At 46.3% G+C, this 14,920-nt stretch overlaps 1 protein-coding gene across 2 annotated transcripts in view; it reads left to right on the forward strand.

Annotated features, from left to right (window-relative positions):
* The window catches only part of BLMH (bleomycin hydrolase), a 194,887-nt gene that overhangs the window by 22,822 nt on the left and 157,145 nt on the right, over nucleotides 1–14,920 (forward strand). For both annotated transcript variants that reach the window (XM_063955955.1, XM_063955954.1), the window contains exon 4: nucleotides 2,935–3,076. In XM_063955955.1, the coding sequence (XP_063812025.1) occupies nucleotides 2,935–3,076 (142 nt within the window). The remainder of the gene's footprint in view (nucleotides 1–2,934; nucleotides 3,077–14,920) is intronic.

The raw sequence follows: 14,920 nt of genomic DNA on the forward strand, positions 1-14,920 counted from the left end.
AAATAAGGGATAGTAATAAACACTCTTACATAAGTGAAATAGGCACTCACCCATAGTTATTTAAAAAAGCCAAAGTTTTAATTCTCATCCATAAAACAGCCCCCACAATACTGAAAATCACAGCTATAAGTAAAGTAATGCAAAACAGTTAAAAAGTGCTCCAGAAAAGGAAGCATTTGGTTATACTGTACTGTAATGCTCCAGAAAAAAATGCATTTGGTTATACTATACTGTAGTGCTCCAGAAATGAAAGTATTTGGTTGTAGTTGTCATGCTATGCAAACATGTTGCACACAGTCTCGTGTTTTTCTGAGGGCTATATTTCACATGCCTGAAAACCGCCCAGATCTTTCCCATAATCACATGTCACCAAGAAAAACCAGTTACCTCAAATTAGATGCATATACCATAGTATGAAGGGTGCGGCCAATTCCGAGCACGGGTTGCAGTACCTGTACTACAAAAAACTAAAAAAATGAGTTCGCCTAATAGAGTGAACATACAAAAATATAGCAAAGTCTAATCATAGTAGTCCTAATTGCTTAGTTTCTTATAAAGCCCTATGTTCACTTTATACATCTAAGGGTACAGGACAGATAGTCCCATGCCCTATATATACATTCTTATACCATCTTACAGCTGCTTGCCAGAAACACAGTTAAATAAGTACTCACTTCTAATGCTAGCAGATAGATAGATACATACATACATACATACATACATACATAGTAACGTAGGGCCTAATTCAGACTGGATCACGGCAGCAATCGCAGTCTGAAGACTTTGCGGAGTGCACACACGCACCCCGGGAGCCCAGTGAAATGCTAACAGCATCTCAGGGCTGCGATCGCCTCTGCCTGATTGACAGGCAGAGACGGTCACGGGGCAGGAGGGGGCGTACCAACGGCGTTAGAACGCCGTTGGCGGGGCGCGGTCCGGACAACGCAGGCATGTCCGGACCGTTGCGGGGGTGGCTGCGGCGGCTGTGTAATGTCACACACAGCGCTGCGATCCGGGACGCAGGCAGTGAGCTACGCGCCGGGTGCAAAAGCAACAATGCTTTTGCACCCTTGCAGGGGGGGTGGGGGTAGTGCCTGACATGCGGGGCGGACTTGCCCTGTGCTGGGAGTCCCCCCGCATGTCAGAGTAAATGATCGTAGATATGCTGAATTTAGCACATCTACGATCAGATCTCAATTACCCCCATAATAACATAGTTTCTGAGGTTGAAAAAACACAATTTGTCTATCGAGTTCAACCTGTTAGTGATCTCCTACACTGTAATATTTTTAATACTAATTTTAACTGTTGTGAATGTTTAACCGTTATGTCTATTCTTTTTTTTTTTTCTTTTTTTTTTATACTATTGTGCATGATTTACCCACCATAACCTTGTATATCCTAATCCAGTAGGAATTTATCCAGCCCATTCTTAAAAGCAGTGACCGAGTCTTCCAATACTACTCTCTCAGGCAGGGAATTCCAAATACTTATTGTCCTTACTGTGAAGAAACCTTTTCATCTCTGTGTGTAAAATCTCCTCTTCGCTAACCTAAGCAGGTGTCCACATGTCCTTTGTGTTGATCTTACCAAAAAACAAATTCCCCGCTAGCTCTGTGTATTGTCCCCTTATATATTTGTACATGTTAATCATGTCCCCTCTTAATCTCCTTTTTTCCAGTACCTTGTCTGCCTTATTTGCCGCATTCCTACTTTGGGTACTATTGCTAAGTTTGTTATCTCTGTGGACACCTAAATCTTTTTTCAGTACAGAATCCCCTAGTTGTTCCCCATTTACTATGTAGGTAGTATTATTGTTCTTGCTACCAAAGTGCATTACCTTACATTTGTCTATATTGAAACTCATTCTCCATTTTGCTGCCCATGCTTCCAGTTTAAATAAGTCGTTCTGAAGAGACTCAGCATTCACCTCCGAATTTATAACCTTACACAGTTTGGTATCGTCTGCACCATGCTCTTTAGACCTACTTCTAGATCATTTATGAAAATGTTGAACAAGAGTGGTTCAAGTACAGACCCTTGTGGCACACCACTTAGTACTTCAGTCCATATACCACCACTCGCTGGTCCCTATTATCCAACCAATTTCCAACCCAAGTGCATATTGTGCTCCCTAGCCCAAGGTCTCTTAATTTATAGATAAGTCTCATGTGAGGTACTGTATTGAAAGCTTTAGCAAAGTCTAAAAAGATTACATCCACCTCCTTACCCTGGTCTAGGTTCGCACTAACGGTTTCGTAAAAGCCTATTAAGTTAGTTTGATATGATCTATCCTTCACAAATCTATGTTGGTTCCTTTTAATAACCTTATTGGTTTCAAGGAACGCCTGTATTCTATCCCTTTAAAATACCTTCCAGTTTAGTAAGTCTCCTCTATAGATGTAAGACTCACTGGTCTATAATTACCTGGTTCAGATTTACTTCACTTTTTTTTTACATATCTGCACTACTTCTGCTATACGCCAGTCTTTGGGAAGCATGTCTGATGCAAGTGAGTCATTGAAAATCAAATATAAATGATAAATGTTCTCTTGCCGCTTTTATACTCCCTGCACGGTAGAAGTTGGCTACACCCATTGTAGACCAGCATATCCATATAGGTGACAGGGTGCAGTGCTTCCTGTTGGTGGTGGACAAGTCTGTAATGGCCATGTTCAGGGTTTGCTGTTCTCTTTTTGTTTTCCATGTGATAGAGACACCACAAAATTATTCCAGTAGCTACACAGCCAAGAAATAAATCCTTATTGAGTATTGTAATGGCCAGTGTGGTTTTACGTGGTGACCTATTTCAGTTTTGCGCCATTCTGAAGGGGTTTGGGACTGAAATTAAGTGCGGTGATGTATGATGTGAACCCTCCCTCGGGAGCCTCAGGAAAAGGTTTCTGTTAATGTTGTTATTTGTAACTCCCACAGGTAGAGCGTTGCAATTATTTCCTGAATGCCTATGTTGAAACCGCACACCTGAATGAGCCAATTGATGGGAGGCTTATGCAGTTCCTGCTTTCAAATCCCTGCAATGATGGAGGCCAGTGGGACATGCTGGTTAATGTAATCGGTGAGGATTAGAAAGAAGACAGCTGAGTTTTTTTTATAAACCTAATCACTAATGTATATTTTTTGTACATGACGGTCCTCACATAACCAATTGGTCAGTCAGAGATTGATTCATTTATCCAGTAGTGTTGAAACAAGATATCATGAAAGTGAGCAATAGGCCCTAGTGGCTGAGGGCCTAATTCAGACCTGATCGCAGCAGGAAATTTGTTAGCTAATGGGCAAAACCATGTGCACTGCAGGGGTGGGCAGATATAACATTTGCAGATAGAATTAGATTTGGGTGGATTATATTGTTTCTGTGCAGGATAAATACTGGCTTCTTTATTTTTACACTGCAATTTAGATTTCAGTTTGAACACACCCCACCCAAATCTAAAGGCCCATACACACTTGCCGATAAAATGAGCGATGTCGCTCATTTTCACCCTCCCTGAGCGACGTCGCTCATTTTATCGGCAAATGTGTATGCCGCCAGCGACGACCGATGCGTGGCCCCGTGGGTCGGCAACGATCATCGCTGTCGCCAGTGCATGAATGTAGGATCTGGACTGTCGTCCACGACCTGCATGCAGGGCTGGTGGAGGCGTGACGTCACTGAGCGATATGAGCAGTCATATCGCTCAGTGTGTACAGTCGGCCGCCGACCGGCCGGCCCGGGAGGGGAAACATTAGACGACTTCGCTCACAGAGTGACATCGTCTAATGTGTACGGACCTTAACTCTCTCTGCACATGTTATATCTGCCCCCCCCCCTCCTGCAGTGCACATGGTTTTGCCCATTAACTAATTTAAATTTGCTGCTGCGATCAGGTCTGAATTAGGCCCTGAGTGTGAAAAACACTTGGTATTACATATAACATGCGTGACGACATGAGCGAGTCTACCACAAGACCATAGTCAGCTGCCAATTTTTTCACTTTGTTTTGCCAGTTGCAACCACAGGTACTGCATGAGATACTTTCCAGGAGTGTTTTTTTTATTTTTTACACCAGATGACAGCAGTTGGATTATACATTGGAAATATAAAAGCAGACGGTTCTCACTGTGTAATGGCTTGTGTTGTATGATGTACATTGCTATACGTTTACACTGCACGGATTTGACTGCTAGAAAGTTAGTATACAGCAGACTGTATGGCATGTAAAGATTGTTTTGACACAAAGGGGGACATGTACTAAGCAGTGATAAAAGTGGAGAAGTGAGCCAGTGGAGAAGTTGCCCTTGGCAACCAATCAGCTGCTCTGTATACTTTTATAGTATGCAAATTATAAATGTTATGTCAATGCTGATTGGTTGCCATGGGCAACTTCTCCACTGGCTCATTTCTCCACTTTTATCACTGCTTAGTACATGTCCCCCAAAGTGCCTTATTCTGAGCACAGGCAACAGCGTCTATAGGCGGTCTCCTGTCTGTGAGTTTATGCAAATGCCACTACAAACTCCTTCCCTTGTGTACATTCTTTTGGTCAAATATGCCAAGACTGCAATATCCACTGCACCCATGCACGCTGTAATACCGATTGATGCATCCTTATACACCACCATTGGTTGCCCCATCGAAACTTGCACCAGCCCTATGGCAGGGACAGTTTTTCGGTCTTAACAATGGCCTCGTATGCCTGCGTCTGTGAACACAGCCACTTGTACTCTCATAAGAAGCCCACTGAACGGACCATTTTTGTGTGGACTACTAGTCACCGCCCAGGAACACCCATCACTTTCCCGCAAAATTTCTGATACCGTCTGACCCCATCGCAGCAGCACCTTTGTGCTACACTCTGTGTAATGCATGCGCCATAGGGATTTTCAGAAATGTTTGTGTAGATACCAAAAAATCACGAACACCGGCATTGTGAGCGAACTGCATGTGACCCAGGCCCAAAGTGCTATTCCCAGTCATTATACCCACATGATTGATTGGTACATCTATGATGGAAAGAAAATGATGCTGTCCTCCACAGAACGTTGTCTGGTATCGGTAGGTACTCAAAGTTATAACACTGATATAAGCTAAATACAATGATTAATAATCTGGAAATGGCACATCAATTATGCACAATTGTTGCTTTTGCCTTAAAACAAATTGCCACTTTAAATTGAGCAGCTATAACGCGGAAATCATGGCGGTCCCTGTACGTCGTAACCTGTTATATATTTTCTGGTAACGTGTTTCTCATCCAACATGGTTTTATTTCTACTTGCACCCTCTGAAGGGTAACTGGATTCCCTTAAACTGGCTGCTGTTGAGATCACTACTACAAGTGGAGTGACATTGGTCTTGTCTATTTGCAGCTTAATGTGCCTAGGACGGGCCTTGCAGATCGGTTGGAATATCTTGGATGCACCTTTGCCATAATCGCTGTTAGATGTTGTAATGGTTCAGCTGCAGATTTAGACAGGCCTAGGCGTGACGTTCTTCCATCATTGAGTACTATAAAAATCTGTAATTCCTATTGCTCTATCTGGATGTAGCCCCGATGACTATGACCTAGTATACATTGGACTGATCTGCCTTAATATTGCTGACGTTACTTGTATCTTGATACAGATGTGTCCTTATACATTTTACCTCAATACGCCTTGCAGCGGGAGATTCCTGGTGTGAGTGAGCTAACAGGTCCTGTGCATCTTATTCACACTGCTGTGTGCATAAGACACATATGCAGACTTTGCTGATTAAAATGATATGCAGCATGCCTATATTCTGTGTGCATCTGCGGCTATATCTCGGAAAACACTGTAGTGTAGCATTTCGTATGCAGACACAGCCATGGTTGCACATAGAATACTTCTATAGGGATGCCATATATCATTTTAATCAGCATAAGCGTGTGCATCCCTTTTGCATCGATTTGTGAATAATACGCATTTTAATGGAAAATACACTTGGCAGTACTGAGGCATGGCGTGACACGAAGGGCTGTTTAACATGCCAGGAGGCTAGATGTATGTGGACACATCTGTAACTCTTGTCTGCCTCCTGCTCTGATTTTGGATTTATATTCTTGTTTATGAATTGCTGCTGACTGGCCTATCTTTGGAACAATACAGTTTTCTGTTGCCCTACCCCTTTTGAAATTGATGGTTGTCTTTGGAGTTTTTGATTCTTTGTTTTTCTCCAGACCATTCACCATAGCAGCAGCCTACAATGACAGTGGTAGATGCAAGAAGGTCATAACTTCTGTCTTCCAGATATACTCCTGACAGTCTGCTTCCAAAGATGCAGTCTTGGGGGTAATTCAGACCTGATCGCTGCTGTGCGTTTTCGCACAGCGGGCGATCATGTCTGTACTGCGCATGCATGCATAGCGACGGGATGGTGCGAAAAAAGTGTGGTGACTGACAGGAAGAGGCCGTTTTGTGGGTGGTTTTAGAGGAGTGTCCAGAAAAACGCAGGAGGGACCAGGTGTTTGGAGGGAGGGTTTCTGACGTCAGCTCCGGCCCCGATCATCGCAGCAGCTGAGAAACTCCTGGGCTGAGCAGAAACTGCACAAACTGATGTTTGTGCAGTTCTGCTACAAATGCGATCGCACACTTACACACAGCTAATACCCTCCACCTGTAGGCGGCGACTACCTGATCGCTTGGATGCGATCAGGTAGTCGCCGCCTACAGGTGGAGGGTATTAGCTGTGTAATCAGGTCTGAATTACCCCCGTGGTTTCTATGAATTAGCAGCCAGGGCGCAGCCAACACTGTTATGATGTAACGGTCCTCTTGCCAGAGAAACCATTTCCAGGGAATGCTCTTTTTGAACCTATTAAAGTACATATTAAAGGACATTACAGATAGTGGGGTATATGCAATTGCGGTCGAATTCCCGAAATTGTCGAATTCCGGGTCATTTTCGCCCAAAAAAAAAATTTGCCTATGCAATTCAGTGCATTCCGACCAAAAAACGGACTTTCAAAATTCGACTTTTTGAAATTCGAATTTTTGCAAATTCGACTTTTCTGCAATGAAACAAGTGCTGCAATTCGACAAAAGCATATTCAAATCAAGTTTGGAAATTCGACAGCAGTGCTTTTAGACAGCAAATTCGTCATTTTCAATCCGCCACACTTTGGAGGGTGAAAACAATAAAAAAAAATTTAAACATGTTTTTTTTGGTGTTTTTTTTTTAGGAATAGCATATCTATTTATATTAGAAGGGATTAGGTATTTTTTTTTTTTTTTTTTTGGAGGCACAAATATTATTTATATATTTTTTAAAATATTATTTTTTATTTATTTTTTTTTATTGCTGGAACGGTAAAATCCTTAAAAAAAAATGGCGTGGGGTCCCCCCTCCAAAGCATAACCAGCCTCGGGCTCTTCGAGTTGGTCCTGGTTCTAAAAATGCGGGGGAAAAATTGACAGGGGATCCCCCGTATTTTTAAAACCAGCACCGGGCTCTGCGCCTGGTGCTGGTGCCAAAAATACGGGGGACAAAACGAGCAGGGGTCCCCCGTATTTTTCACACCAGCATCGGGCTCCACTAGCTGGACAGATAATGCCACAGCCGGGGGTCACTTGTATGCCGTGCCCTGCGGCCGTGGCATTAAATATCCAACTAGTCACCCCTGGCCGGGGTACCCTGGGGGAGTGGGGACCCCTTCAATCAAGGGGTCCCCCCCCCCCAGCCACCCAAGGGCCAGGGGTGAAGCCCGAGGCTGTCCCCCCCCCCCATCCAATGGGCTGCGGATGGGGGGGCTGATAGCCTTTTGTGATAATGAAAAGAATATTGTTTTTCTCTATCGTCCTAGTGGATGCTGGGGTTCCTGAAAGGACCATGGGGAATAGCGGCTCCGCAGGAGACAGGGGAATAGCGGCTCCGCAGGAGACAGGGGACAAAAGTAAAGCTTTCCGATCAGGTGGTGTGCACTGGCTCCTCCCCCTATGACCCTCCTCCAAGCCAGTTAGGTACTGTGCCCGGACGAGCGTACACAATAAGGGAGGAATTTTGAATCCCGGGTAAGACTCATACCAGCCACACCAATCACACCGTACAACTTGTGATCTAAACCCAGTTAACAGTATGATAACAGCGGAGCCTCTGAAAAGATGGCTCACAACAATAATAACCCGATTTTTATGACCCTCCTCCAAGCCAGTTAGATTTTTGTGCCCGGCCGAGAAGGGTGCAATCTAGGTGGCTCTCCTAAAGAGCTGCTTAGAAAAGTTTAGCTTAGGTTTTTTATTTTACAGTGAGTCCTGCTGGCAACAGGATCACTGCAACGAGGGACTTAGGGGAGAAGAAGTGAACTCACCTGCGTGCAGGATGGATTGGCTTCTTGGCTACTGGACATCAGCTCCAGAGGGACGATCACAGGTACAGCCTGGATGGTCACCGGAGCCTTGCCGCCGGCCCCCTTGCAGATGCTGAAATAAGAAGAGGTCCAGAATCGGCGGCAGAAGACTCCTCAGTCTTCTAAAGGTAGCGCACAGCACTGCAGCTGTGCGCCATTTTCCTCTCAGCACACTTCACACGGCAGTCACTGAGGGTGCAGGGCGCTGGGAGGGGGGCGCCCTGGGAGGCAAATGTAAACCTATTTTGGCTAAAAATACCTCACATATAGCCTCCGGAGGCTATATGGAGATATTTAACCCCTGCCAGAATCCGTTAAGAGCGGGAGACGAGGCCGCCGAAAAAGGGGCGGGGCCTATCTCCTCAGCACACAGCGCCATTTTCCCTCACAGAAAGGCTGGAGGGAAGGCTCCCAGGCTCTCCCCTGCACTGCACTGCACTACAGAAACAGGGTTAAAACAGAGAGGGGGGGCACTAATTTGGCGTTAGAAATATATTAAAAAAAAAAAGATGCTATAAGGGAAAACACTTATATAAGGTTGTCCCTATATAATTATAGCGTTTTTGGTGTGTGCTGGCAAACTCTCCCTCTGTCTCTCCAAAGGGCTAGTGGGTCCTGTCCTCTATCAGAGCATTCCCTGTGTGTGTGCTGTGTGTCGGTACGTGTGTGTCGACATGTAGGAGGACGATGTTGGTGAGGAGGCGGAGCAATTGCCTGTAATGGTGATGTCACTCTCTAGGGAGTCGACACCGGAATGGATGGCTTATTTAGGGAATTACGTGATAATGTCAACACGCTGCAAGGTCGGTTGACGACATGAGACGGCCGACAAACAATTAGTACCGGTCCAGACGTCTCAAAAACACCGTCAGGGGTTTTAAAACGCCCGTTTACTTTAGTCGGTCGACACAGACACAGACAGGGACACTGAATCCAGTGTCGACGGTGAATAAACAAACGTATTCCTTATTAGGGCCACACGTTAAAGGCAATGAAGGAGGTGTTACATATTTCTGATACTACAAGTACCACAAAAGAGGGTATTATGTGGGATGTGAAAAAACTACCATAGTTTTTCCTGAATCAGATAAATTAAATAAAGTGTGTGATGATGCGTGGGTTCCCCCCGATAGAAAATTATGGGCGGTATACCCTTTCCCGCCAGAAGTTAGGGCGCGTTGGGAAACACCCCTTAGGGTGGATAAGGCGCTCACACGCTTATCAAAACAAGTGGCGGTACCGTCTATAGATAGGGCCGTCCTCAAGGACCAGCTGACAGGAGGCTGGAAAATATCATAAAAAGTATATACACACATACTGGTGTTATACTGCGACCAGCGATCGCCTCAGCCTGGATGTGCAGAGCTGGGGTGGCTTGGTCGGATTCCCTGACTAAAAATATTGATACCCTTGACAGGGACAGTATTTTATTGACTATAGAGCATTTAAAGGATGCATTTCTATATATGCGAGATGCACAGAGGGATATTTGCACTCTGGCATCAAGAGTAAATGCGATGTCCATAACTGCCAGAAGATGTTATGGACACGACAGGGGTCAGGTGATGCAGATTCCAAACGGCACAAAGGTGTATTGCCGTATAAAGGAAGAGGAGTTATTTGGGGTCGGTCCATCGGACCTGGTGGCCACGGCAACTGCTGGAAAATCCACCGTTTTTACCCTAAGTCACATCTCTGCAGAAAAAGACACCGTCTTTTCAGCCTCAGTCCTTTCGTCCCTATAAGATCATATCTGCCCAGGGATAAAGGAAAGGGAAGAAGACTGCAGCAGGCAGCCCATTCCCAGGAACAGAAGCGTTCCACCGCTTCTGACAAGTTCTCAGCATGGCGCTGAGACCGTACAGGACCCCTGGATCCTACAAGTAGTATCCCAGGGGTACAGATTGGAATGTCGAGACGTTTCCCCTTCGCAGGCTCCTGAAGTCTGCTTTACCAAGGTCTCCCTCCGACAAGGAGGCAGTATGGGAAAAAATTCACAAGCTGTATTCCCAGCAGGTGATAATTAAATTACCCCTCCTACTACAAGAAAAGGGGTATTATTCCACACTATATTGTGGTACTGAAGCCAGAAGGCTAGGTGAGACTTATTCTAAATCTAAAAAATTTTTGAACACTTACAAAGGTTCAAATCAAGATGGAGTCACTCAGAGCAGTGATAACGAACAGGAAGAAGGGGACTATATAGTGTCCCGGGACATCAGGGATGCTTACCTCTATGTCCCAAATTTGCCCTTCTCACTAAGGGTACCTCAGGTTCGTGGTGCAGAACTGTCACTATCAGTTTTAGACGCTGCCGTTTGGATTGTCCACGGCACCCCGGGTCTTTACTAAGGTAATGGCCGAAATGATGATTCTTCTTCGAAGAAAAGGCGTCTTAATTATCCCTTACTTGGACGATCTCCTGATAAGGGCATAGTCCAGGGAACAGTTGGAGGTAGAAGTAGCACTATCTCGGATACTGCTACAACAGCACGGGTGGATTCTAAATATTCCAAAATCGCAGCTGATCCCGACGACACATCTGCTGTGCCTAGGGATGATTCTGGACACAGTCCAGAAAAAGGTGTTTCTCCCGAAAGAGAAAGCCAGGGAGTTATCCGAGCTAGTCAGGAACCTCCTAAAAACAGTGCATCATTGCACAAGGGTCCTGGTAGAAAATGGTGGCTTCCTACGAAGCAATTCCATTCGGCAGATTTCACGCAAGAACTTTTCAGTGGGATCTGCTGGACAAATGGTCCGGATCGCATCTTCAGATGCATCAGCGGATAACCCTATATCCAAGGACAAGGGTGTCTCTCCTGTGGTGGTTATAGAGTGCTCATCTTCTAGAGGGCCGCAGATTCGGCATTCAGGATTGGATGCTGGTGACCACGGAGCCCAGCCCGAGAGGCTGGGGAGCAGTCACACAAGGAAAAAATTTCCAGGGAGTGTGATCAAGTCTGGAGACTTTTCTCCACATAAATATACTGGAGCTAAGGGTAAATTTATAATGCTCTAAGCTTAGCAAGACCTCTGCTTCAAGGTCAGCCGGTATTGATCCAGTGGGAAAAACATCACGGCAGTCGCCCACGTAAACAGACAGGGCGACACAAGAAGCAGGAGGGCAATGGCAAAAACTGCAAGGATTTTTCGCTGGGCGGAAAATCATGTGATAGCACTGTCAGCAGTGTTTCATCCCGGGAATGGAAACTGGGAAGCAGACTTCCTCAGCAGGCACGACCTCCACCCGGGAGAGTGGAAACTTCATCGGGAAGTTTTTTCCACATGATTGTAAACCGTTGGGAAATACCAAAGGTGGACATGATGGCGTCCCGTCTGAACAAAAAACGGGACAGGTATTGCGCCAGGTCAAGAGACCCTCAGGCAATAGCTGTGGACGTTCTGGTAACACCGTGGGTGTACCAGTCGGTGTATGTGTTCCCTCCTCTGCTTCTCATACCTAAGGTGCTGAGAATTATAAGACGTAGAGGAGTAAGAACTATACTCATGGCTCCGGATTGGCCAAGAAGGACTTGGTACCCGGAACTTCAAGAGATGTTTACAGAGGTCTTATGGCCTCTGCCGCTAAGAAGGGACTTGCTTCAGCAAGTACCATGTCTGTTCCAAGACTTACCGCAGCTGCGTTTGTTGGCATGGCGGTGGAACGCCGGATCCTAAGGGAAAAAGGCATTCCGGAAGAGGTCATTCCTACCCTGGTCAAAGCCAGAAAGGAGGTGACCGCACAACATTATCACCACATGTGGCGAAAATATGTTGCGTGGTGTGAGGCCAGGAAGGCCCCACAAAGAAATTTCAACTCGGTCGATTCCTGCATTTCCTGCAAACAGGAGTGTCTATGGGCCTCAAATTGGGGTCCATTAAGGTTCAAATTTCGGCCCTGTCAATTTTCTTCCAGAAAGAATTGGCTTCAGTTCCTGAAGTCCAGAACTTTGTCAAGGGAGTATTGCATATACAACCCTCTTTTGTGCCTCCAGTGGCACTGTGGGATCTCAACGTAGTTCTGGGATTCTTCAAATCACATTGGTTTAAAACCAGTCAAATCTGTGGATTTGAAGCATCTCACATGAAAAGTGACCATGTTCTTGGCCCTGGCCTGGACCAGGCGAGTGTCAAATTGGTGGGTTTTTTCTCAAAAAAGCCCATATTTGTTTGTCCATTCGGACAGGGCAGAGCTGCGGACTCGTCCCCAGTTCTCTCCCTAAGGTGGTGTCAGTGTTTCACCTGAACCAGCTTATTGTGGTGCCTTGCACCTACTAGGGACTTGGAGGACTCCAAGTTGCTAGATGTTGTCAGGGCCCTGAAAATATAGGTTCCAGGACGGCTGGAGTCAGGAAAACTGACTTGCTGTTATCCTGTATGCACCCAACAAACTGGGTGCTCTTGCTTTTAAGCAGACTATTGCTAGTTGGATGTGTAATACAATTCAGCTTGCACATTCTGTGGCAGGCCTGCCACAGCCAAAATATGTAAATGCCCATTCCACAAGGAAGGTGGGCTCATCTTGGGCGGCTGCCCGAGGGGTCTCGGCTTTACAACTTTGCCGAGCGGTTATTTAGTCAGGGGCAAACACGTTTGTAAAATCCTACAAATTTGATACCCTGGCTAAGGAGGACCTGGAGTTCTCTCATTCGGTGCTGCAGAGTGATCCGCACTCTCCCGCCCGTTTGGGAGCTTTGGTATAATCCCCATGGTCCTTTCAGGAACCCCAGCATCCACTAGGACGATAGAGAAAATAAGAATTTACTTACCGATAATTCTATTTCTCGGAGTCCGTAGTGGATGCTGGGCGCCCATCCCAAGTGCGGATTATCTGCAATACTTGTACATAGTTACAAAAATCGGGTTATTATTGTTGTGAGCCATCTTTTCAGAGGCTCCGCTGTTATCATACTGTTAACTGGGTTTAGATCACAAGTTGTACGGTGTGATTGGTGTGGCTGGTATGAGTCTTACCCGGGATTCAAAATTCCTCCCTTATTGTGTACGCTCGTCCGGGCACAGTACCTAACTGGCTTGGAGGAGGGTCATAGGGGGAGGAGCCAGTGCACACCACCTGATCGGAAAGCTTTACTTTTGTGCCCTGTCTCCTGCGGAGCCGCTATTCCCCTGTCTCCTGCGGAGCCGCTATTCCCCATGGTCCTTTCAGGAACCCCAGCATCCACTACGGACTCCGAGAAATAGAATTATCGGTAAGTAAATTCTTATTTTTCCAGCAGTACTACAAGTCCCAGCAAGCCTCCCCCGCAAGCTGGTACTTGGAGAACCACAAGTACCAGCATGCGGGAGAAAAACGGGCCCGCTGGTACCTGTAGTACTACTGGGGAAAAAATACCCAAATAAAAACAGGACACACACACCGTGACAGTAAAACTTTATTTCATACGTCGACACACACATACTTACCTATGTTCACACGCCGACATCGGTCCTCTTCTCCATGTAGAATCCACGGATACCTGAAAATAAAAGAACAATATACTCACCTCAGCCATGGTCCAGAGATACATCCACGTACTTGGCAAAAAAAGAAAACGAACACACAGGCCACCGGACTGAAAGGGGTCCCATGCTGACACATGAGACCCCTTTCCACGAATGAGACCTGTCAGTGACAGCTGTCACACAAAGGTCTCTAAAGCCAATCAGGAAGCGCAACTTCGTTGCGCTCACCTGATTGGCTGTGCGCTGTCTGAACTCAGACAGCGCATCGCACAGCCCCGTCCATTATATTCAATGGTGGGAACTTAGCGGCTAGCGGTGAGGTCACCCGCCGGTCAGCGGCTGATCGCGGGTAACCCCACCGCTGACGGCAAAGTTCCCACCATTGAAACTAATGGAGCGGCTTTGCGATGCGCTGTCACAGCACAGACAGCGCACAGCCAATCAGGTGAGCGCCACGGAAGTAGCGCTTCCTGATTGGCTGAAGGGACTTCAGTGACAGGAGTCACGTGATGTCCCGGCATTCGGGAGAAAGGGGTCTGATGTGAAAGCATGGGACCCCTTTCAGTCCGGCATGGAGCGGGTGTTCGGTTTGTTTTTTTAACAAGTACGTGGATTTATATCTGGACGTGGATGTACCTCTGGACGCTGGAAGGTGAGTATAATTTTTTCACAGGTACCCTCGGATCGTCGGAGACCGTGGCAGTCGGCGTGTCAACATAGGTAAGTATGTGTGTGTCGGTAGTGTGTAATAAAGTTTTACTATCAAGGTGTCTGTGTACTGTTTTTATTTGGGTATTTTTTTTCCAGTAGTACTACAGGTACCAGCGGGCCCGTTTTTCTCCCGCATGCTGGTACTTGTGGTTCTCCAAGTACCAGCTTGCGGGGGAGGCTTGCTGGGACTTGTAGTACTACTGGAAAAAACAATATCTTTTTATTATCACAAAAGGCTATCAGCCCCCCCATCCGCAGCCCATTGGATGGGGGGGACAGCCTCGGGCTTCACCCCTGGCCCTTGGGTGGCTGGGGGGGGGACCCCTTGATTGTAGGGGTCCCCACTCCCCCAGGGTACCCCGGCCAGGGGTGACTAGTTGG

This window comes from Pseudophryne corroboree, chromosome 2, assembly GCF_028390025.1.
Source record: "Pseudophryne corroboree isolate aPseCor3 chromosome 2, aPseCor3.hap2, whole genome shotgun sequence".
Lineage (NCBI taxonomy): Eukaryota > Metazoa > Chordata > Amphibia > Anura > Myobatrachidae > Pseudophryne > Pseudophryne corroboree.